Source organism: Passer domesticus, chromosome 6, assembly GCF_036417665.1.
Source record: "Passer domesticus isolate bPasDom1 chromosome 6, bPasDom1.hap1, whole genome shotgun sequence".
Taxonomy (NCBI): domain Eukaryota; kingdom Metazoa; phylum Chordata; class Aves; order Passeriformes; family Passeridae; genus Passer; species Passer domesticus.
Window position 1 is genome coordinate 23813459 of NC_087479.1, and position 25384 is coordinate 23838842.

Genomic DNA, 25384 nt, shown 5'->3' on the forward strand with positions numbered 1-25384 from the left:
AGAGGAGGAAGAAGGGCTTTTCTTTGTTGCTGTTTAAGGGGACTCACATCTACACCCATTAGATGACACTGCTACCACACTGCCTGCAACAAGTAACACCTCTGTAAGGACAAGGAAGCAAAAACTAGGCTCTAAGAACCCTCAGTACTACTGCTGGGAGGAGCTTGAAGAAGAAATAAAGCAAGATTTCTACCGAGAAATGTCACAAAGTCACTGCTTAATATACAGACACATACTGCAGAATTCTGCAAGAGACAGACCACTGAGTCTTTACATTGCTCTATGACAGTCTCTGTGCCACACAATGCTGAACAGGAGGATAAGCTGCTATTCCAGAGATGTCCAAGTATCAGTCAACTGTCCAACATGAATGATATCAGGTGAGATTTAAAAATCTGACTTCTATAAAGTTAATCTTGCAACTTTCTTGGCAGTTAATCAGTTCTGTACTTCTAAAACATCTGTAAACTATTTAAAAAGGTAAACCATACCTAAGTGCTCTCCGTTGTCTGTTTCCCCCTTTATATCTGTGTCCCAGTGGTTGTCTTCAGTGTCAGCATCTTCTTGTATTGCTGCACTCCAGTCTTTCATGTTCAGTATATACTGTGTCAGCGACTAAGAAAAAGCACACAAAAACCTCACAAACAAATACAAGCAATGAAAATGTAGCTATCATTATAATTACTTTCTAAGATTTCTGTCCTTTAATTAGTTCCCTTAGTAGATTAAGTCAGCCTCACACAAAGATCCTAGATGTCTGATAATACGTGCTTTGATAGAAAAAGTATCTGCAGGTCAACAGACACATCCTTGTGAAGAATTTTCAGACAGCTCTAAGCATGCATGTTTTTAGTGTGGCTTGTGTATGTAAGGTACACAACTATAAGAATATACACCCAAGTTCCACACTACAAACTGGGGACGGGGGGAAAGTCAATACTCTATCAGAACTAAAAGAGTTTTTCCTTAGTTGTCTTTATCAGACACCTTTTTTTTGCTCAGCCAGAAACATTACATTAGAGAACAGACACAGCAAACAAAACCCCAAAATGGCATAAGGCTACAAGGAGAGGTTGTCAGGTTTCTTGGAACTCTATGATTAGCATCAGTCTGAATAATTTGAATCAATCCTAAATGTCATAATTTACCTTGATTTGGCTCTCTTTATTTTTCAAAACTTCTTCTACATCTGTTTTAGAAGACTCAAACATCTTTGTTTGTTCATTTAGTTCACTAAGTCGTTCACCCCATCCTTCAGCTTCTTGTAAAAGCTAAAAAGGGAAATACCAGATTAGTGTGATTGTCTACAAACCAAGAATCAAGGATGAATAGTACTGAGCCTGTTACGTGTACTGTCTACACATAAGTGGGATTAAAACCTCTCACCCACCAGTAAGAATTAACAGAGATAAGACTACAAGAAAATTTTCAACTCTTTGGCTAACTAAGACTTCTGTGTTTAGTTCAGTTGCTTTAGCTGCTATAAGCATTTATAGAAGTGTTCAGTTTATTCCATTCAAGTTTAAAAACCTTGATGTGACAATAGCAATGAATATAAAATAGTGATGATTTATTTAACAATGACATACACTGGGGAATGGATGGAAAACACACCTCAATATGAACACACATTTCTGAAATGGTGTCTGTGTCTTTTCAATTTAGAAGCAAAGAAGAGAAAACGGGAAGCTTTTAGGCAGTTATTTATATTCATGTGACTTGCAAAACTCTATTACTTCTCCTCCTCCATACTTGAAGTAGTTTTAAAACTTTATTTTAAAACTTTAAAACTTTATTTTAAAAAAGCTTCCCGATTAATGAAAGTCACAGCTGTGAGTAATCAACACCTACTAGTATGTATCTCTGCAACTGACTGTGCTTAACTAAAATGATAGGTAGGTTCCAAGGTTACATTTTACAGACATTCCCTAATAAAATCTTATTTCACAAAAATATATTTTACAGAGTAAAGGGATTAGAACACCTCATCACCACCTATTAAAAATAACCACTGCAACATATTAACTAATGACTTTGTGAGAACAAAACTGAACAGATGCAAATTTCTGTTAAGACAAAATGCCCTACCACAACATGGGGTAAAGTACAACCAAATTGTCTTAAGAGTCTGTCAAAAAATACTGCTTGAAGTTGCACAACAGGCAATCAATTTAAGAGCAGTAAATGTACAGAAAAGAATAACTAAGTTGAGCAATAAGAACATAACAGGCAGTTATACTAAAAATACAACCAGAAAACGGTAATTAAACAGGGAAACTGCCATGCAAATAGACAAGCAAGCCTGAACACTACTTATCAAAGATAAACTAGACAGCACAGAACAAAAGGTATGGGACTAGAATTTAATTACTTGTCCCTTGGCAGACAATTGCACCTTCCAAGCCATAAAAGCCACGTATGAATTCACAGCATCGTGCAAACAACAAGGGATTACAAGAGATACAGACAACTATTGTAATCATTAATTGTCATCATCAAAAGATGACTTTTAAGAGATTCCTTCTTCATGAAGCCAAAGAGAAAATAAATTTACATGACTTTATACACCTGTAAGAATTATAGTAAAGAGAAACAGCAAGGATGTGTAATGAGCTAAAGCAATATATATTTCTAATGTTCCTGAAGAAAAAAAAAAACCAAACCAAAAAACCAGCATAGCACAGAAGTTCATTAACAGTTCCTTGTTCAACCTACAAGGCCCAATCCTCTCTCTGACACGTCACAAACCTGAAAGAGCACATCTCTTATAAAGTTTAAGCTATGATGTGCCAGAAGATTATGACCCATTTATGCAAATGAACAAGAGGAAGAAAGGACTCTAGTTTCTGTGAACAAATAACACCTTTGTTACCTTTTGAACATATGTGAAATTCCATCTTCAAAAAAAAAAGCAAGAAAGAAAAACAAAGTAGGATATGGATATTCTGATATAGTAAACTAACTCTCACAATTAGAAAGCATCTCAGAAATGAGAACACAAAAAACAAAGGAGACACTTTCTACTTATCAGGTTCCAGCAACAACTAACATTAGGTTATTTATCTACTAAAAAGCACAGCAAATTACAATATGCACAAATGTTCTCCACTGAAAACTGTAACAAGCCTCAGCTAACAACAAAGTGTAGCAAATAATCCTAAATAATGTGGTTAAGGAAATACTTATACCCTGGTTGTTTTATCTGGAAGGAATGCAAAAGAACTTTTTTTCATCTAGGAACACGGCAATCCAACACTGGAAATTGTTTTTATTGATTTTTTCCCTGGGTTTTCCTTGATATAAAATGATGGCCTAAGAAATACAGACATTTGCCAGCACTTTGTATCATGTTTCTCTAAGTACTATTTATTTACTTTATTAAAAAGGAAGGAAAGTGAAGATTTTTGTCACACACACAAATAATTGGATTATTTCTATTTGAACCCAAGAAATGACCACCGGGGGGGGGAAAAAGAAAATTCCTCTCTTTTAAAAATTTATATATTGCTTCTCAGAATTTATTACATAAGAATACTGTCACATTTAAAACAAAGCACTGAGACCAGACCCTTCCTCCTCACAAAAATGAAGAGGATGTAGAGATTTAAAAAAAAAAGACTCTTGAAAGAAAATAATTCTCAAGCAACTTAATCGCACAATGATAGCAGTCAAATCCACTGATTCTTCACCCACAGCTCTTAATAAAACTGTCTTCCTTTTTTGGCAATCACAAACATAGACTCCTTCTAGAATTAGAGAAAAAGATCAAGTTTTACTAACAGAGTTGTGCAGAACTGAAATATTCCTCCTGCAAAAAAAAAATTATTTCCAGTATCCCTTCCTTTTTTTCCTGAACCACTAAGTTTGACATATACCATGTTTTGACAGAGAAGACTAAAGCATTCCCCAGCTTTTATAAGACTGCTAAAAAGCAACAGGGCTGTACTTCCACTCCCACCACTACTCCTTCCCCCATGCAAATATCTATCAGGTTATTCCTCAGACAACAGGGAGATCATCAATCAGTCAGGAAAATAAGCACATATCCATTAAAACCACAACAAACCACCTCAACCAACATTACACAGAACATTAAAAGTTCATAGAAAATATCTATTTGTAAGAAAAAAAGAAATAGCTTCACTGTAAAGCAAGCTATTGCACAGGACAACTATTGCACGTGCTAAATATTTTAAAATATTCAGTGTTCTTTGTGATCTGGCTACAGCACTAAGGAAAACAGACTATTAAAATTTGGGATGTAACAATCTTTTTTATTCCTCTCTGTTACATACCTGACTTTCAATTAATAGATGTACAGTGGTACTAGTGCACATTTTTTCCCACCTTCTGAATACTGTGCAATTCCTCAATTTCCTTGCTTTTCTAGATCAAGAAAAAGAATTTTCTTTCTGCCTCTGTAGCGAATCCTAGCAGTGGACTTGTTCAGGTATTTCTGCTTTCCAACAGGTCTCAGCAAAGTTCTTATTAGACTTACATTACCACATGCTCTCCTTCCACTGAGCTCCCCACAAACTGTAACTACTGCATTTCTTTTAAAGCAGAATTATTTTAGACAAACGTAAAATTGTTTTAAAAACCATGTCCTCTTCCTCATTCCATTTACTAAAACACACAAGAGCTATAAGAAAACTTGTTGAGGATGAGCTCTTTGGAGAAATCATATTTTTCAGTATCACAGGAAAATACAGTATTTCTAAGGATACCTAGGAAGAACCTACCTGTTTCTCACTTTCCTGGAGATGGCTGTTTTCATCTACTGCATCTTGAACAGATGTCTTGAGTCTCTCAGTATTAATCTGGTACACTTTTAGGGTGGACTTGGCCTAAGTGAAATTTAAAAGTCTGTTGTTTAAACGGTATTGGTGAAGGTATAGGTGGAGTCATGATGGTATTACTGGACTCGGGTTTTCTGGCTGTGCTATACACACATTCTCACATTTTCTCTACAATTTCAACAGGTTTTGCTGACTGTAGTTTTGCAATACTATGTATCACTGAGGAGTAAAAAAAGCGAAGAAAAGACAAGGTAACTACTTCTCAATAAATGCCAATCACTATATGAAAAGTTGCTCAATCAAGCCACACCAAAATTAAGCTTTACAAACTCTTTTGGTTTACACAGCATATGACCTCTGCACCCTTAACAGAAAAAAATATTAAAGCAGTAACAGCATGAGGAATAGAGAAAATGCAAAGATTTGAAAACAGAAACTATAAAGGTTAGACATACCTCATCAATTTGTGACTGGATAGATTTTTCTTCATTCTCTAAAGACTCCACTTTCTCTTGAATTTCAGCCACCTGAAAATTATTAGTTGTCATACAGCTTCTTTCACATATCTGACTGACAATGTCTAGGCAATTGATAAAACTGTTTTTATTTTCAAACTGAGAAAGTTCTACTGCTAAGTCAGTAAAAATGTGTGTAAAAATATGTTGCAACAAAACCAGCTTTTCTTTTGAGTATTTTCCTTTATCATTTTTCTAATGTTACAGGAAAGACAAAACGGAAAATGTAGTTTTTATTTCAGAACACACAAAGAAAATAGTTTGTCTTATCTGCAGAGATTTTTTTTTCTGTGAGAATTTTTTAAAAATTAACAGAAACAAAGACAGGATTCTATTTATTCTTACCAAGGTATCATTTTCTGACTGCTTCAATTTTTCTTCTTCCAGTTCTTTTTCTAGAGTCTCTATTTCCTCGTTGAGTTTCAAGTTTGACTTGTTCAGTTTTTCATGCATTTCCTAAATCAAGGTGGTTTGTAAGTTAATAAAACATTTGATATTAATTACATATGAAGATGACAACAAGTATATTTTAAATATGATGGCAAAGTATGTTTCACTCAAATACTCTAGAAATTCCTGCATGAACAAAAGCTGTAAGAATTAGGTCTCTAGGACCTGAGGTGCAAAATGAAATAAACCTACTTGCTTTTTTTAACATGAATTTTATAGAGCTTATTAGGTATTTGAATCACTTATCCAGAACTCTTTTACAGATATATTCTCAGTTTGGGGGATAAAAACAATGTAGTGGGAATTTTTCTTTAAAACTGTGCACCTGTAGACTGTGGAAATTATTTGAATTAGATAAGATGTGAGAAAAAAAATAATTAATGCATTACCCTGTCTCCTAGAAATGGGAACAATTTACTTCTTAAATATTGTCCAATATGCCATTTGTTCTACTATTACTCATCCTCAATGCAATTGTTAAAAAAGGCTTTTCTTAATTTAAATGCTTTGATTTTAAGTCATTTTCAGTAACCCAATTAAAACTAGTGCACTGGAGTTTTTGGGTTTGTCTGACTTTTTTTGCTGTTGTTTTTACTTTGTTTGGGTGTTTTTTAATATGGGCCATGTGTTTCCTAAAATACTGCCTTATACTGTAGAAGTAACAATTTCCATTAATCTTTTTACCTCCAAAGAAGATGTGTCTGTGGATTCTTTCGTAGTGTTACCACCATTCAGAGACAACTGTAAATCTTCAAACTGAAAAGGAATTACTTTATGTCAGAATATAGGTAAATAATTTATTAAATACTAGTATTAATTAGCAATGCTCTAGTCTGAAACACAGACATCACCTACCTGTTCACAAATGCACCTTGCTGGAAATCAGGAAAGCCTTAACCCTACTGCACTATCCCAGTGATGTAAACAAAAAAAAGACATTTGGAAGTTGCTTCCAGTGAAATATATTGTATTGAGAATTTGAAGTCAGAACTTGCTAACACCTTAATTGCTCTTAAAGGCACTGACAGAAAAAAGCATTCAAAGAATCCCTTTAAAAGCTTTAAAACATCTTACTTTTAGAAAAGTTAATACTTTACTTGATAGAATCAAGAATCATTTTCTACAACACATCTGAAAGCAATAAATGAGGACTGTTACCTCTTTTTTGCAGAGGCTGAGTTTTTCAAGAATTTTGCATTTTTCTTCAACTAGTTCAGCAATTTTATTGGCAAGCTGCTTTTCCCTTCCTAAAAAGTGAAAGACAAGCAAATGTTGCATCATCCAAATAATTAAAGGTAAAAAAAGAAAAAATAAAGTCATACTCCAAAGAAATATGAAAAATGAAGTATCAAAAATAAACATACCTACATAAAGTCGACTTCTAACCTAGGAAAAAAGAGAATAAACATTGAAAATGTCTGATCAATTACTCTCACATAGTATCTGAAAACTAATCTTTTAAGCTGTGATTCCATGCCGAGTTTAACCATGAAACTTAAAAAAGGAATATAAATATGGCTCCTATTAAAAACAGGCAATCCTATCCTCTGCTCTCACCCCCTCCATGTCTGGGAGTTCGCCCCATCCTTCTCCCACTCTTACCAGACAAAAGAGGGGAAAGGAGATTAGTTTTCACCTGCATCACTTCAAGAACCCACCTCTGTATATTCATCACATAAGCACGACTGCCTGACTGACACACAGTCAGAAGGGAAGGGAAGGGAAGGGAAGGGAAGGGAAGGGAAGGGAAGGGAAGGGAAGGGAAGGGAAGGGAAGGGAAGGGAAGGGAAGGGAAGGGAAGGGAAGGGAAGGGAAGGGAAGGGAAGGGAAGGGAAGGGAAGGGAAGGGAAGGGAAGGGAAGGGAAGGGAAGGGAAGGGAAGGGAAGGGAAGGGAAGAAGCTCCACACATAAGCTCAGATTTCCTGTTGGGAAAGATCTCCCACACATTACAACTCACAACAGCTAAAGCTGCAGTAAGGCACTACCTGATGGGCATCCTTCAAGTGCCAAGTGAGCAGCTGCCACGTGGGGTCTAGTGCTCTAGAGTCAAAATCTAACAAACTGCAGGGCAAAACCTGTCCAAATGGCCGGCACAAGAGATGCAGAACTTGGCTGAACCCACAGAACTGTTACAACACAGCATTTCTCTGACAGCTGGGCCTGGGTCATGTGCCTAAGGTAACAGTGGGGCCCTCAGGTCTTCCCTGGTTCCTCCTAATTTAAAGCCAAGGAGTCGAAATAAAGAAAAAAAGTGTAAGGAAGTTGTAAGTATGCTTTTATTCTATCATCCCCAATGGATGCTTAGTTACTCCATTACTTTTCAGTAACCATCAATTCTTCATGGAGCAGTCAGTGCAGTTCTAAGTATGGATGACTGAAAAAGCTATCAATAAATTCTGTAATATCTCCTGCCTTAAGTGGCATGTACAGGAGGAAAACAATACCAGGTTAGCTGCTTGCATGATTTCAGCTCAGATGCCTTTTGTACCACCTAGAGGGATGCCTCCAGAGAATAAAAGGTATGACCAAATTATAGCTACATTAACTTACACAAACACTGATCCCCTTACAGAGAAGGTCAGTTCATGCTAAAACCCTAAAAATGTAGTTGCTCATATCTAAAAAACTAAACAGCTATGGAACCAGTCTTAAAACATGAGCATCATTACACCTACTATCAAAATCACACTGACTGTATGAGAGTATATGAAAAATGGGAAGAAATTTAGAATACTGAATTACAGATCCTGACTCAATTTCCGTAGTGTGGTCAGCAACTTCTATTACTCAGATCTTTATTTACTCTCAAGAGAAGATAGGTATTACCTCAAAAATATAATCTGATTTGTGCATTGAAAGGTTTCAGTACTGCAATTCTCAAAGTCATCAGATTAGAGTACGCAGTTAAATTGGTCTCACAAAGAGCATGCAGTTAAATTGGTTCAGTGTTCCAGTGCTGCAATGAACAGAATCCAGGTGTCACTGTCCAAAGAGTTTTAAAATGCCTCCCTGGACAGGAAACCATATGGATTGATTTTGCTTGAAAGACCTGAGCTGTTCTGGCTATGGCCAGGCTAGCCAGAGATATCAATACACACAGAAATATCAAAACACACAGCAATACATACACCCTAGGGAAGAAATCTCTATCCTGAGAAAATAATTTAAGGACTGACTTTGAAAATCTGGTGCAGAAATTAAAAAGAAAAGAGGAAGCCTTACTACAGCGAGTTTCATTGCATTTCCTCTTATAACAGTCACTCACTACATATCCAAACACTTATTATCTTGACAGACTTTTCAACTTCTCTTTTAGTGAGATTCTAAATTCAACCACAATAGATTTAAAACTCTGAAGCATTATCTATCTTGAACAGGAAGAACAACAACTTCAATGCAAACTAAAAATGCACTCTATGTATCTGCAAGTAACTTGAACACTTTCTGCACTGGTTTTGTCTGGAACAGAGTTAATTTTCTTCACAGTAGCTGGTATGGGACTATATTGTGGACCTGTGCTGAAAAGCACTGCAAATACATGGATGTTTTAGTATTGCTGAGCAGTGCTCACACAGAGTCAAGACCTCTTCTGCTTCTCACGCCACCTCACCCACAAAGAGGCTGCACGTTCACAAGAAGCTGGGAGGGGACACAGGACAGCTGACCTCGACTGACCAGAGGGATAACCCACACCACACTGACATCATGCTCAGCACATGAAGCTGAGGGGAGGGAGGAGGAACGGGGGTGTTTGGAGTCATGGAGTTTGTCTTCTAGAGTAACTGCAGCATGTGATAGAGCTCTGCTTTCTGGAGACAGCTGAACACCTGCCTGCCCATGGGAAGCAGTGAATCAATTCCCTGTTTTGCTTTGTTGCATGCACTGCTTTTGCTTTTCCTATTAAACTATCCTCATCTCAACCCACGAGTTTTCTAGCTTTTAGTCCTCTGATTGTCTCCCTCTTTCCAACGTGACAGGGAGCAAGAGAGGCTGTGTGGTGCTTGGCTGCTGTCAGACCACAACACTTACTGATTGATAGCTTCTGTACAGGAACAAGAGAATTGTCAAGGCTCCAACAACGCCAGCACAAATCACTATTTCCCACGGGAAACCATACAGATCAGGCCCAGGTCTCATGTCTTCAGGCAGTGAAGCCACAGCCTGAAAAGTAAAGTAAAAAGCTTTACCTAAAGGAAAAGAGATTAATATTATCCACATAAATAGACATGACATGTTGACATCGCTTACCTCCAAGATTTGTGTATCTATTTTTTTTCAAAACTCTGATAAAATAGTTAACAGAAGCATCTGATTTTTAAATGATAAATTTACCAAGTGAAGAAAAAAAAAAGAAAGCAATTCCAACAAGATATGAAAATCAACAGGTAAAGCTCTGAAACCTTTTCTTTCTGAGACTATCAATTATCACAGAAGCACAGAATGATTTGGGTTGAAAGGGATCTAAAAGATCATCTAGTTTCAATCCCTCTGCCATTGGCAAGAACACTTTCCACTGGACCTACTTCCCCAAAGCCCCATCCAGCCTGCCCACGAACACTTCAAGAGATGGAGCATCCACAGCTTCTCTGGAGAACTGCATCACCCCCACAGTAAGGAATTTCCTTCTCTTGCCTAACCTGAACTCATCCTCCCCAGTTTAAAGCCATCCCCCCCCATCCTGTCACTACGTGCCCTTGTAAAAAGTGCCTCTCCAGCCTTTGTGTTGGCCTCTTGAGGTACTAAGAACTGACTGTGGAAAATTCTCCTTTAAGTGCTCTTACACATTTCACTGCTGGAAGAATCAACATTAGTAAGTACTTCTTAATCGTCTGGTAGAAAACTTACTTGGTTGAAAAACCTGTTCAACCAACCTCATGCTAGAATAACATACTGAACACACCGGTGATTTAACACATTTTAAACACCTCGATAACTCACGTTTCATTTGTAAACTGATCTATTTGCTCAAAGATACGACGCGCTCCATGTGGCTCAAATTTACTACAACGTGACCCGTGCCTAAGGACACGGCACTGCGCAGCTGAGCCTTAATTTCAGTTTCTCCCCTGCCCGAGCCCCTCGGCAGCAGCGCTGCCCAGGACCCCGGCCCTCGCGGGGGCCGCGCCGAGCCCCGCGCACTCCGCCACTCACCCAGCGCAGCCCCTCCGCGGCCAGCCCGCAGTAGCGGCGGGCGCTGTCCCGCAGCCCCGGCCACAGCCCGGCCGTGCCGGTGCCGGCCCCGGGCCCCCCGCGCCCGCCCGCCGCCATCTTCCCGCGGGCGGCGCGCGCCCCTTCCGGCCCGCCGCCTGACAACCGGCCCGTACCACTGCCCGCCGGGGGGGCGGGGGCCGAACCACTGCAGCGCGGGTGACGGGGGCGCGCGGCACGTTGGCAGCCGCGGCCCGGCTCTCGGCTCCCCGCGCTGCCGGCAGAGCCGGCCCTGGCACGGGGGCCGCCGGCCGGAGGGACCGGCAGTGCCCTGGGCGTGCGCCCACCGTCCCGCCCCCGTCCTCCGGCACGGGCGTGTCCCCGCGGAACCTGCTCCTGTTCCCCCCTGAAGTTACGCTCAGAGACACCCACCTCCCGGGCGGCGCTGGCCGCCCCCATGCCCGCGCGGGTGGCACGGCAGTGGAGCTCCCGGGCAGGCCTGGCTCCCGCGGGCCGCCCGCCGCGCGTGTCCCGGCCCGGCCGGCGGTGCCCGGCGGTGCCCGGCGGGGCGGGGGGCGGGCCGGCCGCAGGTGGGTCCCGGCTGCGCAGGGCTGGGCGGGCCGAGCTCCGCCGAGTGCCTGCGCTGAGCGTGACCCTGCCCGGCTGCTGATGCCAGATGTGAGGGAAGGTGCAGTGCCGCATAGCCAAGGATTTGATTTGGGGTTTGGTTTGTAACTACTTTAAAAAAGCCAAACAAACAAAAAAAAACCCCCAAACAACAACAACAAAACAAAACAAAAACAAAAACAAACACCCCCCCCAAAAAAACCCCAAAACAAACAAAAAAAAAACCCCAAAAAAACCCCCAAAACAAAACAAAACAACAACAATAAAACCCCCCTGTGCTAACGACTTTCACAACGCAAGGAGTGACTAGACTGCAAAGCACCTCAGGGACCAGGATCGGTGGAAGGTGGAAGTGCCTTTTTTTAGCTTTTTTTAGCTGTGTCAAACAGCACAAGAAGGAGTTTGGCCGTAGCAGGGAACCCGTCAGTGAGTTGCGGTCAGTCACGAGGCACAAAGCCCCTCAGTTTTCCTCATCCTAAATTGCATTTTAACCATATTCTGTATATGTACACTGGAAATCAGAAATAAATTTATGTGGTTTTAAACTTCAATTACCCCGTCTAAACGGAGTTCAACCGAAGCAGCGAAGTGAAGTTTACCAAATGACACTTCACCCTTCAGCACTCCTTTATTCAGGGGAGACCGTGCAGCAAGAGCTGCCTCTTCTCACGGCGCTCTGGGAGCGTTGTTTCTTGTGCAGCTGTGCCCCTTAAGGTTCACCTTCACTCTGCATTACGTTTTCATGTTTAAGACACCCCCATAGCAATAATAACCCCATTTCCTATTTTATATATATATATATTTTGTGTAGAAACGTATCTTTCAGGCAATTACAAAAGAGGGGAGGATTTGTGAATCAAGGCTTTGAAAATACTCCTTAAAAACAAGGGAACTTGCCTGGTTATTTTACTCATCATAAACCAAGTTTTTTAAGTCCAAGCAAATTTAATGAGTACTGTTCTGAGAACTAGAGGGAGCTATTAGTTTCATAAAAAAAAAAAAGAAACAAAACCAAACAGAAAATTAAAAACGCCACTCAGGTGTTTCCTGGCTGTTAAAAAAGCCCACAAAACAAAACCCCAAATCCTCACACCCTAAGTTCATCAGATTCTGCACTGCAAAGGGGCAGATGATGAGCAGCTGACCTAACATTTTCTTGTGCTCTGTCTCATTTGGCATCAGATAACCCTGGAAGCAGGGAACTACAGAGGGTTTATTTAAAAGGATTTTCTTTTTCTTTTTTTTTTCCAGGATTTTTCCTGCAGAACGTAACTTGTAGCTGGCTTAAATTTGCACTAATGTCAATGTTATATCACGGAAAGTATTCTTACCATTTCGATGATGATCACCACTGCTGAGGATGCAGATTTTATTGTTTCTCTGAACTCAAGAGCATTCAAGCACAGAAGTATCTGCTGTATCCAGCCTCCTTCTGGTTTGAGCATAAGGAATAAAACAAGAGGTTTTACATTACCATTGTCAACTTCATATAATTCCAACTGGATTAATTTTTTTTTGTTTTGTTTTGACTTTTTTTCTTAAGATTGCAAATTTATTTTCCTTAAAATTAAGAAACTTAGCACTTACCATTATTTGGAACATAGTTCTGGATGGCATCAGAGAAAGATGTTTTGACATCAGCTTCAGGGTCAGGTGCTGAACTGTCCATTTTTGTTTCAGAATTTACTGAAACCACGGCTGTTGCTTTTGAGTCTTGGTCACTGTCATGTCCACTGTCTACAGCTGCATACATTTCATGCTCCTTCTCTGGTGTTTCTTCTAGTAGCTTTCTTCTGCCTACTCCTGCACATAATTACGAAGGGAAATAATGGTTACTTTTAGAGGATTCAACTTACTCCTATAAGCGATTAACCTCTACAGAAATTTTATTTTGGTTTTTATTTTCCTCAACTTAAAGCCCAACACTAGAGGAAATGGGCTACAGATGTATGACTTAAGAAACACTATACAAATAATGATCTCAGAATTTGAAGGATAGAGCTTCAAGCAAAACTTACATTGTAGTAAAGTAATTAAAAAATAAGTGTTCGGGAAAAAAATATGTTTGGTTTAATCCTGGTCAGGATTAGTAGGTCTCTTTTTTGTATCCAAATACAAGTGGGGTAAGCTTTAGAGCGAGAACAGTTAAAAATACTATGCCGGATTAAAGATTAACAAATTCCAAGATACCAAGCTTCCCTGCAAAATACAAGAAACCACAGGCATGTTCATGTAGAAGTATGACTGAAGGCACCTGGCTGCTTCAGTTTTAGTGACTTGGAGTAAATTGCCTGAAGCCAATAAAATACTGCTTGCAAAAAAACCCCACACCATGCTTACCCACAAAGAAAAAAAGTTACAGATTGTTTAATTTAGTCATATGCTGCAAGACCATACTGGCCAAAGAGACACATCAGTAGTCCAGTAGTTCAAGATAAGTAATTTGCTCTGAAACTGTTACCATTAACTCAACTTGTTTTATCAGATCCCTGAAATATCGTAAATCAGTCCATAACTGGTATGAGTTAGGCTCACTACCTCTTCATTTTAAATCACCAGGAGACAGTGTTCCATCTGTTGTGGTTTTATTTTTGCCAACAAAGGATATTTTGTTCTTGCTAAATCACTGTTAGTGAAACATTACTCTAGTAACTTTAGATGCAGTTTGGGCAGCACACTTAATTGTTATAGCAGACAAAAGTTCTGGCAGCTCTAGAAGAACATTCCTCTTTTTTCTGCATGTTTTTCCTGCTCAGTGTCCAAATTGTGCCCCTTTTGTGCAGACACAATGACCTGTTCCCTCCACATAGCATTATCTTTAGTTGAGTAAGCTGTTATTTCACTATGAATCTTCTCAAATTGCTGGTGCTGCTGCAGCAATTTGCTTCCATCACAGAGATACTCTAAGGGTTGCTTAATGTCTTGTTTTAATTTAAATAAAATTGTTGAAATATAATTAATGGGTTTGGTAAATCTGTTTATCATACACTATTTGCCTGTTTTGTTGTTTTTTTTTTGTCTGCACCTTCTCTATATTTAATAGAGATACATAGGTCAGATTCCTTTCAACTTCCTCTCATTCTTCTGTGCAGTATTCAAGTGTACTAGTCCTAATGTCACTTCTATTCTCATTTGGGTTTTTTGACCAAACATATATGCTTAGACTTTTTTTGACAGGGTTAATTGTTAGTTTTACTAAATATGTTTGCAAAGAACCCTGAATGTCTAGTAAAAATACTACTGAAATCCTTTTTGTTAGAATATAATTGCTATTATTTGTATTTCTGGATTTTGACTCTTATTTTCAGAATCCTTCTTTTTTCCTTCTCCTCACTAGTTTTAGTAGCAGCAATTTTTTGTTCAACATTACTCATCCTTTCAGTTGCAACAGCATCTTCTTTTTCAATATCTACTCTATCAGCCAGGTTTATGAGCAATCCCAGGTTCCAGGATTTAATTAATCCCGTTTAAAAGTTTTTTTTTTAATAGCAGTCTGTCTTTCTAGTTAAATGGCTTTAGAAGACACCACCTGTCTATTTTTTTTTCTTTAAAAATGTCTTCTATTTAGAGAGCTCCAAGGGTAAAAGTTTACACTTGGTCAGACTTAATCACATGACTGTTGCTTTTATTCTCAATAAATTTTCTTTATAAATACTTTTTTGGGCATTAATTCAGCTGAAGACTGGTATTACTTTGTCTTTTGAGGTAGTATGCCTTTCAAAACTCAGATTAATTTTGTATGTTTTTGTATCTTGCAATGTCATGGTGCTTTGAATTGACTGGCCTAAATCTGAGGATGCAGATTAATATTTTGTTTTACTATATCACAGGTAATTTTTATATTTCTTCCTGAGATCTAGATTAAGACTATCCATTCTCTGGTACCAGAAGCTCATGCTGGGAACATGAATCTTCCCATTTTAGTTCTCCTCCACCTTCCTGGTGATGTTGCACATTTATAGGAATTTGTTCTGTTTATTGCTTCTCTCTGACAAACTATTAGCAAAATCATCAAGAGTTGTCCAATCTTCTGCTAATTTGGTAGATTTTGTTGAAGTTTTTTCTCCACTGCCCTGATTGTTACTTCACACTGCCAGCTGAAGAGGAAAGATCATTCTCTGTGGAGGTATTTGTGTTACTGTTACCTGATATGCTGTTTAACCTTCTGATTTGAAGTGCCTTCAGTTTCTTTGCCCTGTGGTATTTCATCAAGGCTTACCAAAGTCTGTCTTTATTATGAAAGCTTAGTTCTTCTCAGCTAGCAGTTTTTACCTTCCATTCTGAACCTTTGTATTTTTCCAAATGGCCAGTGTCTTTGGAAGTTTTGGTACCTGTTAAACTGAGGCCATTTGATGAGAGGTGAGGAGAGAAAGGTTGGTCTGGAGTCAGTTCTTGGGACCCCCCAGATTTCTGATGATGTTCATCGTTAAAAATGTCGTGCCTGAAATATTTGATCTTGTTTTCATAAAAACCCTGTGAGACACTTTTATTCTCTGATTTGTGAATTTCATATTTTACAGTATTATCTATTTTGAAATGGCTTTTGGATGCTGAATTTTTGTGCACCATAAGCTTTGACTAGTTTGTCTTTCTTGGATGTTTTCAGACTAAGACTCAGTTCACTGTCACATGAGGTCTTCTTGATGCCCAGATGAGTATTTGCAGTTCCTGGTAGTTCCCCATAATGCTGCACTTGCCCTTCTTTGGCTGTTGAACTCGGAAACTTCAGTATGTCCTCAAAATGACTAAAAGAGAAGTAATGTCTTTGTTCTTCAGATATTTCAGGCTTTTCTCCTGTATTTTTTATGTCTGAGAGATCACAATTAGGAGGGCCTCATGAAAACAAGACATTTGATGCAATTGATTCATGTTCCTGTTGATTTTCATGTTTGCCCATATTATAACTAATAAAACTGTTATAGATATTTGTATACCAACCTGATTGGCCACGTCTGCTTTCTGACTCCTGATTTTTCTTTTCAACTTCAGTATTTCTCAGCAGTTGGCTTTCTGATACCAAGTCTTCTTCTGAATCATAAAGTTCCATTGGCTTCTCTTTGTCACGTGTAAGTGTATCAAAAGATGATTCTGTGCTACCTGAGGTGTTTTTGGTGTCATTGGGAGTATGTGCACATGCTGGTATCTCCCCAGGATTTGGCCTGTTACTGTTTGAATCTGTTATTTCTTGTGCATCATTCTCATCTTCATCTGTCACTGCATTAACTATTTCCTTTGATTCTTTGCCCATATGTAATTCTTTCTGGTCTAAAGTCTGCTCTTCCTCCTTCTTTGCTTGATCTGTTGTTTCTCTGCTTCTCTGGTCCTCTGTAGCAATTGTAGCTTCCTCAGCCTGGCCAAAATTAAGAACATCACTTAAACCCAAATTAAACCAATTTGATTTGGATTCTTGGCTTCCACTCTTTTCTTCTTCTGGCAGTATCTCAGTGACTGTTGTTTCCTGTTCAGTACTAGAATGCTCAGGCACACCAGAGACATCATAGTTTTGTGGATCATTTTTTTCTGATGCCAAATCAACATCTTCATTCTTTTCACCAAAATACAGAAAGCTTGTCAGTCCACCTTGAAACCAACCAGATGCAGGGGGTTCTTGTTCCTCCTTATCTTGTTCCTCCTTATCCTCCTTTGACTCCTGTAAATCTGTGAAGCTGTAATTTTCAGCTGCTGCCTCTGTTATTCTGCCTTGATAATTATTTGCTTCTGAAGATTCAGTAACAACTTTCAAGGGCTCTTCATCATTTTCACTTTCTGTGGTGAACCATCCTGAAATCCAACTAGACTGAGTTTGAACAGATTCCACTGGGAGACTGTTTTGCATTTGTGGCTCTTCAGTATCATCTTTTCTAACCAACTTTTTGTTTACAGACTCCTGAATGTGAGATTCCTCTGAGTCATTTTCAGAAACTGATTCAGTTCTTACTTCATTTTGTATGGGCTCCTTTGTATATTTTAAGAGTTTGTTTTCATGCAGCTTTGATTCTGCATCAGACAATGAATATTCACTTTCTTTGTTGTGATCATGTAATGAGTTATCTTCATTTTCAAAAGTGTACTTATCTTCATGAAGACAAAGGAAATCAGTTTCCTAAAAGAATAATATTAACTTTTAGAAGGTTCTAATGTGCAATTCTACAGCAACATACATCGTTGTTCTTTCTGTTATAACTTTACACAAAGAACTGTAATTAATTACATTATTCCTAAATGTTCTATACCTAGATACACATATATCTGTATCTATAGAAATTATTTTAGAGTACAATAAACACACAAATGGAACAATTATAAAAACACGTTTTGAATAATCTGAAATAAAATATCCATCAACAGTTGAATTTCTAACTGGATGTTAGATTTTCAATTGTCGTAAACTACAGTGAAAAATCTAGTGATGTTGCTTTACCTTGGTGAGCACTTCAACTTCTTCTCCAATTAAAACTTCTTCAACCTTCACAGCATCTCTTGGGAAATACCCAAAATCCTTTCCTTTCTGTAAAAAAAATATAAAACTAATAAGAGCATTTAAGCTTCAGTGATATATATGTTAGGTACTTGCATATGTGCTGGAAAAGTATGGATGAACAATAAGCTTATAGAACAGCCCCCTATCTCCTTAATTCTGTTTTGTCAAAAGATTGGTTTATTTTTCCTTCACAGAAGTGTTCCCTTTGCCATTTCAGAAAGCGAAAGGAAGTATATTATTCCATGCTATTATATTCTGTATTTTTTTTATGAACATGTGTTTGTGCAGTACCAGAGCAGTTGTCTTAAAGCTGCTTCAGCTGAAGACAGTGCTGTGTGCGCTGATGGTCACAGCCAGCTCCTACTAAAATTGGCTGTAAATTTCCCATTGTCTCAGATGGGAAAAATGCCATGCCTTACAACTAATGACCCATATTAAGTTGCAAGAAAAGTAGGATATGATTCAGATATGAGACTAACTGCAGCTCAAGAAAAATTACGAAGAAGATGGCAACACTACAGAAAATAAGTTAATTATAGGGCCCAGAAGAATCAGGTCTCTCTGGCCAAAAAAGCACTTCTGTCTTTACATCAAACCATTACATGTAGCCTTTAATGGAGGGATACATCTTGGAAAGCAAGGAATAGTGAGGTACCTGCAAAGATACTCTTGGATGAAAAAAAAAGGAAGACAGAATTTCACTGTTAAACAATAGATTTGACAGATTATTTACAGAAAAAACCCAAATGTACTAATGTCTTGTAGTTTTGAAGCAGTTACACGGTTTTACTAGCAGTAAAACTTGATTTGGATCAATGCATCCATTCCTTCTTAAATGACTGTTCTCATTTCATTGACACTTGTTCCAAGTCATTAAATATGCATGATAACTTCTCTGGGAGCTTCCCTTAAGCACTGAACTGTGAAGTCAGGTCCCAGTACTGGATGTCTTACCCACAGACCTGTAGGTAGGAACCTGACCTGATAGATATGAATGTTTTCAGGGGAACCAGATTAAATAATTACGGCCAAATGATAAGATGAAGGAAACAGAAAACTTGTATTTGGATCTTGACTTTCTTTCTCTGTGAGTGGTCTTTGCCAAGATTTGATTTTCTCTTTCTGTATAAGGATGGTAACAATGACCATCTCCCAAATACTATATTCACCCATGACTGGTCAATATTCCAAAAGAGATACAAGATCCTTAGAAGCAAGCCGACTGCAGTTGTTATGCTATTACTTTGTCTAAAATATTTATGGGTAAAGTCTTTCAGATTGAAGTACTTACACTTCCTGTCCACAAGTTTTCATTTTCCCTTGCAAGTTTGGAGTATACGATGATCTCCTCCCCTGCTGTGAAGTTAAGGTACCGGCAATCAGGCCCTAAGTAGTCGGTAGTGGCTTGAACTCGGCTCATTGCCTCTGGAATAATATGTGGAAAAAAATAAATACAGCATCCATTTTTTGTGATGTCACGTTACTGAAGAAATCTGATATATACCAAATACTGATGAATTGCAGTAGAAAAAATTTTTATGTATGTGCTTTGTTACAATACTAATCCATTTATCTAATCACATGGAAATCAACCAATGCAAAAAGCAGCCCTGTGCTGTTTTCTTTCCCATGTACTGCAGACATCAAGGGGAAAAGCTCTTGTCCTATATGGACATTTTTCAGTGCTTCTTTAGCCAAGGTTTCAATGCTTAACTTAAATTGAAGGGATGTATGCAGGATTAGCAAATTCAATTACTAAAGTAGATCTAAAGAGCTAAAAAGTATTTCCCAGGCATATTTATTTTTATATTTTAGAAATTCTAATTTTGATCTAGTAATTATTTCAGGGATTTTGTCCTCTTTTTTGAATTCATTTATCTTATGATGAAAATATATTGATTTTAGGAATATAAACCTTAAACATGTTGTTAAATTCAAAGTTTCCAATTCAGTTTGAATTATTTTAAGTTTTCTTTGTCTTCACCCCAGTCACCCCACAGAAACCACTACTGATGTTCTCTGGCCAGTTTGGAGCCCCTTTCACATGCTGTTCCACAAAGATAGACATCTCTGAACATCCAAAACCTACTGAAGTTGGTATGGCTCCACAGAAAAATAGAAATCCATCATCAGAGGATATCTAAGGTCTCTCCCACTTCAGGGGAAATGGAAGATTGAAAATACATTGAAAATACAACACTTAAGTCTGCTAAACCAATGGAAGCAGCTTAGAAACAGCTTCAACTATGATTATGACAGGTTTCACAATGGTAGTCAGTGGATAGTAAACAGGACATTATTTGTCCACTTGTGCTTCAGTGGCTCTGCCTCCTGCAGAGTTATTTACTCTCTGAGAACCACAATAAATAGTTACAGCACTTACTTCATGTTAAAGAATAAAAAATAAATAAAGAGGAAATATTAACAGAGTATTTTGTAAGAAGGATTACAAAAGAAATCCCAAACCAGTTTGCTGGTGAAAAAGATTTCTGCAGCATGGGCTATGAATGTACTATAAACATATGATAAAGGGTCATCTTTCTCAGTTTATAACCTAGCATTTAAATTTTATTTATATTTTATTTCATTTTGTACCTATAAACAATGAGTTAAACATACTTTAAAGCTGTTTTATACTGCCTGTTTTGGGGACACCTGAAGAAAACTAGCTATTCAAAAATATTTTTAGTGAACTTTGATCTGTATAACCTTACACAACAATCCAGCAAGTCTTTATTTTCTCTTTTTGTTTTAATATTTTAAGCCTATTGCTCTTAAACTTAACCACAAACATTTGTTATGTCTACTCATTCTCAGTCTGCTTCATTGGTAATTTCGACATTATGATTCCTAATAATTGCATGTACACCACAGACTCCCTTTGAAAAAGCCAAAGTTTTACTTACTCTCACATTCCGGATCACCACACTTCTTCCATTTTGAAAGTACCTTTGTACTCTGCACGCTTGCTGAAAATGAAATTACTAACAACAGAATTCTCTGATCCAAGATCCTTGACATTTTAGATTAAATCCAGAATGCACTGAAACTGTGGAAACTGCATTGATGTGCAGTTAGCAAGAATATTCTACATTTTTCTTAGCCTAACAAAACACTGCCAGTAAACTTTCAATCCTGTTTTCCTTCTCTGATCTGCTTAAACAGACGTACACTATGCTAACCTGCTAAGAATCTGCAGAGTCAGGTGTCCTGATTATACACATGCATTAATAATTAACTATGTTCTGATAGCTAGGCTGATCTTTTGAATACAAAGAAAGTAGTTCTGCTCAAATCAAAATTTAGCTTCTATCAGACAGAGTCTTCTGTACTGAGTTTGTACAAGATTGTGCTGGGGGAAATTCAACAGCAGTTGTATTAGGATTATTTCTGGATTATGAATGCATTTTTAATGTACCTCATTCATCTGATTTTAAAATGGTGTAGTGTGATGACCAAGAAGCCTGGTAAGGTCTAAGACAGCCTACTATCTACAGCCTACACCACATTCCTTCTACTTTATCTTTGCAGATGGATTTCTGCATAGCTGACGTCGAGAAAGGATGAGTGGGCCAAAGGAGGAGGCCACGTAGAGATAGGATGGTCCTGTTTTGGCTCTGAAGGACTGAACAGAAAAGAAAAAAATCATATGACTGGAGCTTTGAAGGACACCATGGCCAAAAAAGTAACTCCTGCCTCAGTAAGTGTTTACATATTTAAATATTAAAGCACACACGCCTGAGTATGCTAATAAGATTATTGAAGTACATGCTACCACATACATGACTATACTACTCAATCCTCCACCTGGATTACGCTACACGTAAAGAAGGAGGAGGAGAATAAGACGGGGCTGTATGTAAGCTGGATAGAATTTTCGTGTACTTAGTGAAAGACCCGAAATATCTTGGAGTCAGTTGGTGGGTTACTCTCCTCTCTTCACAAACAGAGATGCCTGCTTGGTAAGCTTCTGCATAGGACTATAGTTATTACCCAGGCTAACACAATATTATTGTTATTGTTAGAGCTCTGTCACATCTAGTGCTGTTTATCAACAGCAATTCCAAGTCTGTGCTTCTGTTGTTTCAGTAAACCAAACTCTGTATGCTATGTGTGAATCTGGGACAGTGAAGGTTCTTATTATGCACAGTTTGACCTGCAGTTTTGGATTGGTGAATGGCACTATTTGTGAATCTGGGCTTGTGAAAGTTCTTATTGAACACCACCAGACCTATAGTGCCAAATTGATTATAATAATGAATCAAGCCCAGCCACATTTAGACTCTCTGATCTCTAAGGTCCAGCTGGAATGCAGGGGTCATTATTTTCTGTCAATTTCTATATCATTAACATGATAGATGGACTATCAATTTTATGCTTATATTGATTTGCATTAATACTAACCTAGCTACTGACAGTCTTCTAGCTTTTTTGTTTGTTTGTTTGTTTGTATAATAAACTATTTTTCTCCTGTTCACTGATATGTTTTAGACAATTTATAGCTTGTTATTGGGAACTTAGAACAGCAATGTTTTCCACATATTCTTTTGGAGCTTTCTCATGCACTACATCTAAGTACAGTCCATCCTTTAGCATGGGGAATGCTTACTTGGCTCCAAAGTCTCAAAGGTGCCTGGCAGTTTTCAGGCTTGTAAGACAAGTAGAAAATCCATATGCTATCTCTGCATCATATATCACAGAGCAATACAGCAAAGCTAAGAAATGACAAGCCCTGCTTTTTAAAGAATACTCTGTTTCTTAGCAACCTATTATCCAATATGTAGTTATAAATATTTTTTCTCAAATTTGTTATACTTTAATTACGCAGGGAGATGTACAATAGTTATAAAGGCATGAAGTTTTGCTATAAATGGAAACCTGTAGAGAATCAGAATACCAGGTTGGGAGGGCGTCTTAAGGTTTATCTGGTCCAACTTTTCTTCGTAAAAGCATGGTATAAGCAAAATGGTCTACATGAATCTTAGAAATGTCAAAACATTTGGGTATCCACCACTTTATGGGGAGATTGTTCCCATGACCAATTGCTCTCACTGTAAAATATTTTCCTCTTCTGTCTAATCAGAATCTCCCCTGAATTTTGTACTCATTATCTTTTACATGTGACTACTTGTAAAAAAAGTCTCCACCTTCTTTATTTGCATCAGAAGCAGGCTTTGCTTCAAAGCTTTCATATCATTGTCCCAGACTTTGGTGACCTAAAGACAGTATCTTATTAACCTATCAAAAAAAATTCACTTTTTCTTTCCCATTGTCCTGCATGAGGGAGCCTCTTCTCTCTACCTTTTTGATAGCACCCCAAGCATCTGCATTACTTCCCAACCTGGTCTTTGCAGTCATATATTGCAGGCTCCTAGTAAACCTGCCCCTCCTTCAGTCCTGAGTATTACTCATGCAGAGGTCACTGTATTCTCCTTCCACAAACCTAAGCTGTATCCTACTTGCAGCACAGTTTCCTTCTGCTCCACACCTCAAACCTGGTGGTCTCTCAAAGCCAGACACTGGTGCTTAGCCTGATCTACAGAGCTAGCAAAAAAGGGCACAAAGTGAGCCAGGGTCACCTTAACCAGCAGTGGTCTGCAAACAGAAACTTTGCAGAAACTACATGTCCCCAGCTTGCAATCTAACACTTTGGCCCCTTACTTTGCCACATGAGCTGATAGTCAGGCAGCCTATCCTATGACCTGTCACACCAGCTGTCTCTGCTGTTAGGTAATCCACTACAGAGCACCAAGGAATACCCTGCAGATCAGCACCCCCAGGTCACTCCTGACTAACTTTAATGCTGCCCCATTTTTTTCATTCCCAAGTCTCTGCAAAACAGACTGGTGAGAAAGAATATACAGGTAATTTATATTGGAAGGACTTTCTGTGTACTTAGTGTTGTACAAATCAAAAAAAAAAAAAAAAAGAAAAAAAGGACATTTTAATCAAACTGATCAAAAGTCTTTCATAGTGTTGCACACCAACCATAGAACATGGGACAAACCCCAACAATGGGCCTAGAAAGGTTAACAGTCCCTTTTCAAGCCTGGCAACATGGATCCCATTCACCTAAAAACGGAAAAGTGAGGTATTCTGACATCTAAATTTATGTACCTAAGTAGGTTTTTGGGAGAGATCAATCAGACCCACACCGTGAGGTTTATACATTATTGTATTTGTGAAAATACCTCTGAAAATGGCACTGACTTCAGTTTCATATAGATGCCAAACTTAGTCCAAATATTTACATGGAGGTAAAAATCTCAGCTACTCAGTTAAAACTACATTTGAAATTTTCAAGTTATTCTGGGCACTGCTCCTTGTGTTGCTTAGTCTCCACAAGCATTCCTCAAGGCTTAAGTGCTGACAAACACTGCTCTGATCTCTGTTCTACGTTATTTATTCCTCTAGTAAGTTCACTAGTAAATCTTTTGGGTGCAAATCCTATACATAGCATAGGCTATCAAGCATGACTTCTAATCACCTTTGAACTGAAGTCAAAGATTCATGGAGTTTATTATAGCTAGATTCCAAAGGACAAAGTTGAAAGCTTTATAGTAGATTGAGTGAGACTTCAGTTAATTTCTGTTCTGGAGAACTGAAGTAATGAATGTATTATTGCACATGCAAAGACAAAAAACAAAAATGAAAAATATCTATTTCCAATAATTTTCATTAGAATGGAACTATTTTTATTTGCAATGACACCTTAGTAACTGTAACTAGTGAAGTAGAAAGGCAGACATCTCTTAAAGCATACTGGAATTCAAAGAAGGATCAGAATTAATGGAGGAATTGAAATAATCTGAGTAGTATGGCACACTGGATGGCTCTTTCAAGACATGGCTTTGTAGAAGCAAAGATGCTACATTTCCTAGACTCTGCAGTATCTGCATTGATAATAAAGATCAAAGCATATCAGAAGTTGGTAGAAATTATCCTAATATCTATTTCATACTGAGAACAGAATATACAGCTTTAGCTATACTGTTTTGGTAGCACTAAAGGGCTCCACACAGAATGCAGAGTTTCACAGTGTAGAATATTGCACAATATGTGGAAGATTATAGTCCATGGGTAAAGCACTTTTAACAATATAGTTCTCTTGATTTTGGATATTTGAATGAAAATACAAATTGACTTTTATATTTAATAAAATGTCATGTCAGCAAAATGTTGTTTCTTTAAACAAGTAAGTTTTAAGAAGTATGTAAAAGGAAGTAACACTAATTCACTCTTTCAGTTAGACAAATCTAAGCAGGTAACAGTCATTCATCACCCAGACCTAAACCAACTTTCTTAACTAGAATAACAAGTAGCAAGAAAAAGCCACTGTTGCTTCTCTATTACAAAGACAGTTA

The 25384-nt window shown here is 38.1% G+C and overlaps 1 protein-coding gene and 1 long non-coding RNA gene across 7 annotated transcripts in view; one reads left to right on the forward strand and one right to left on the reverse strand.

Moving 5' to 3' along the window:
- The window catches only part of LOC135302890 (melanoma inhibitory activity protein 2-like), a 53737-nt gene that overhangs the window by 15603 nt on the left and 12750 nt on the right, over positions 1 to 25384 (reverse strand). For 2 of the 5 annotated variants that reach the window (XM_064423897.1, XM_064423895.1), the window contains exons 10-24: positions 20927 to 20989; positions 19312 to 19445; positions 17961 to 18047; positions 16478 to 17642; positions 13127 to 13342; positions 12871 to 12971; positions 9794 to 9925; positions 7129 to 7150; positions 6923 to 7011; positions 6449 to 6520; positions 5660 to 5770; positions 5255 to 5326; positions 4743 to 4847; positions 1149 to 1271; positions 492 to 615 (exon numbers count right to left, since the gene is read on the reverse strand). In XM_064423897.1, the coding sequence (XP_064279967.1) occupies positions 492 to 615; positions 1149 to 1271; positions 4743 to 4847; positions 5255 to 5326; positions 5660 to 5770; positions 6449 to 6520; positions 6923 to 7011; positions 7129 to 7150; positions 9794 to 9925; positions 12871 to 12971; positions 13127 to 13342; positions 16478 to 17642; positions 17961 to 18047; positions 19312 to 19445; positions 20927 to 20989 (2616 nt within the window). Of the gene's footprint in view, positions 1 to 491; positions 616 to 1148; positions 1272 to 4742; positions 4848 to 5254; positions 5327 to 5659; positions 5771 to 6448; positions 6521 to 6922; positions 7012 to 7128; positions 7151 to 9793; positions 9926 to 10915; positions 11069 to 11344; positions 11463 to 12870; positions 12972 to 13126; positions 13343 to 16477; positions 17643 to 17960; positions 18048 to 19311; positions 19446 to 20926; positions 20990 to 25384 lie in introns of those variants that run through there. The other 3 variants (XM_064423896.1, XM_064423898.1, XM_064423899.1) reach the window with 3 other exon arrangements.
- Positions 11557 to 23816, forward strand: LOC135302895 (uncharacterized). Of its 2 annotated transcripts, XR_010364446.1 has the most exons (3): positions 11557 to 11975; positions 12791 to 13001; positions 21552 to 23816. It is a non-coding gene; the product is annotated as an uncharacterized LOC135302895 (long non-coding RNA). The 2 variants fall into 2 exon arrangements; XR_010364445.1 differs by lacking the exon at positions 21552 to 23816 and having other exon boundaries at positions 12791 to 13012.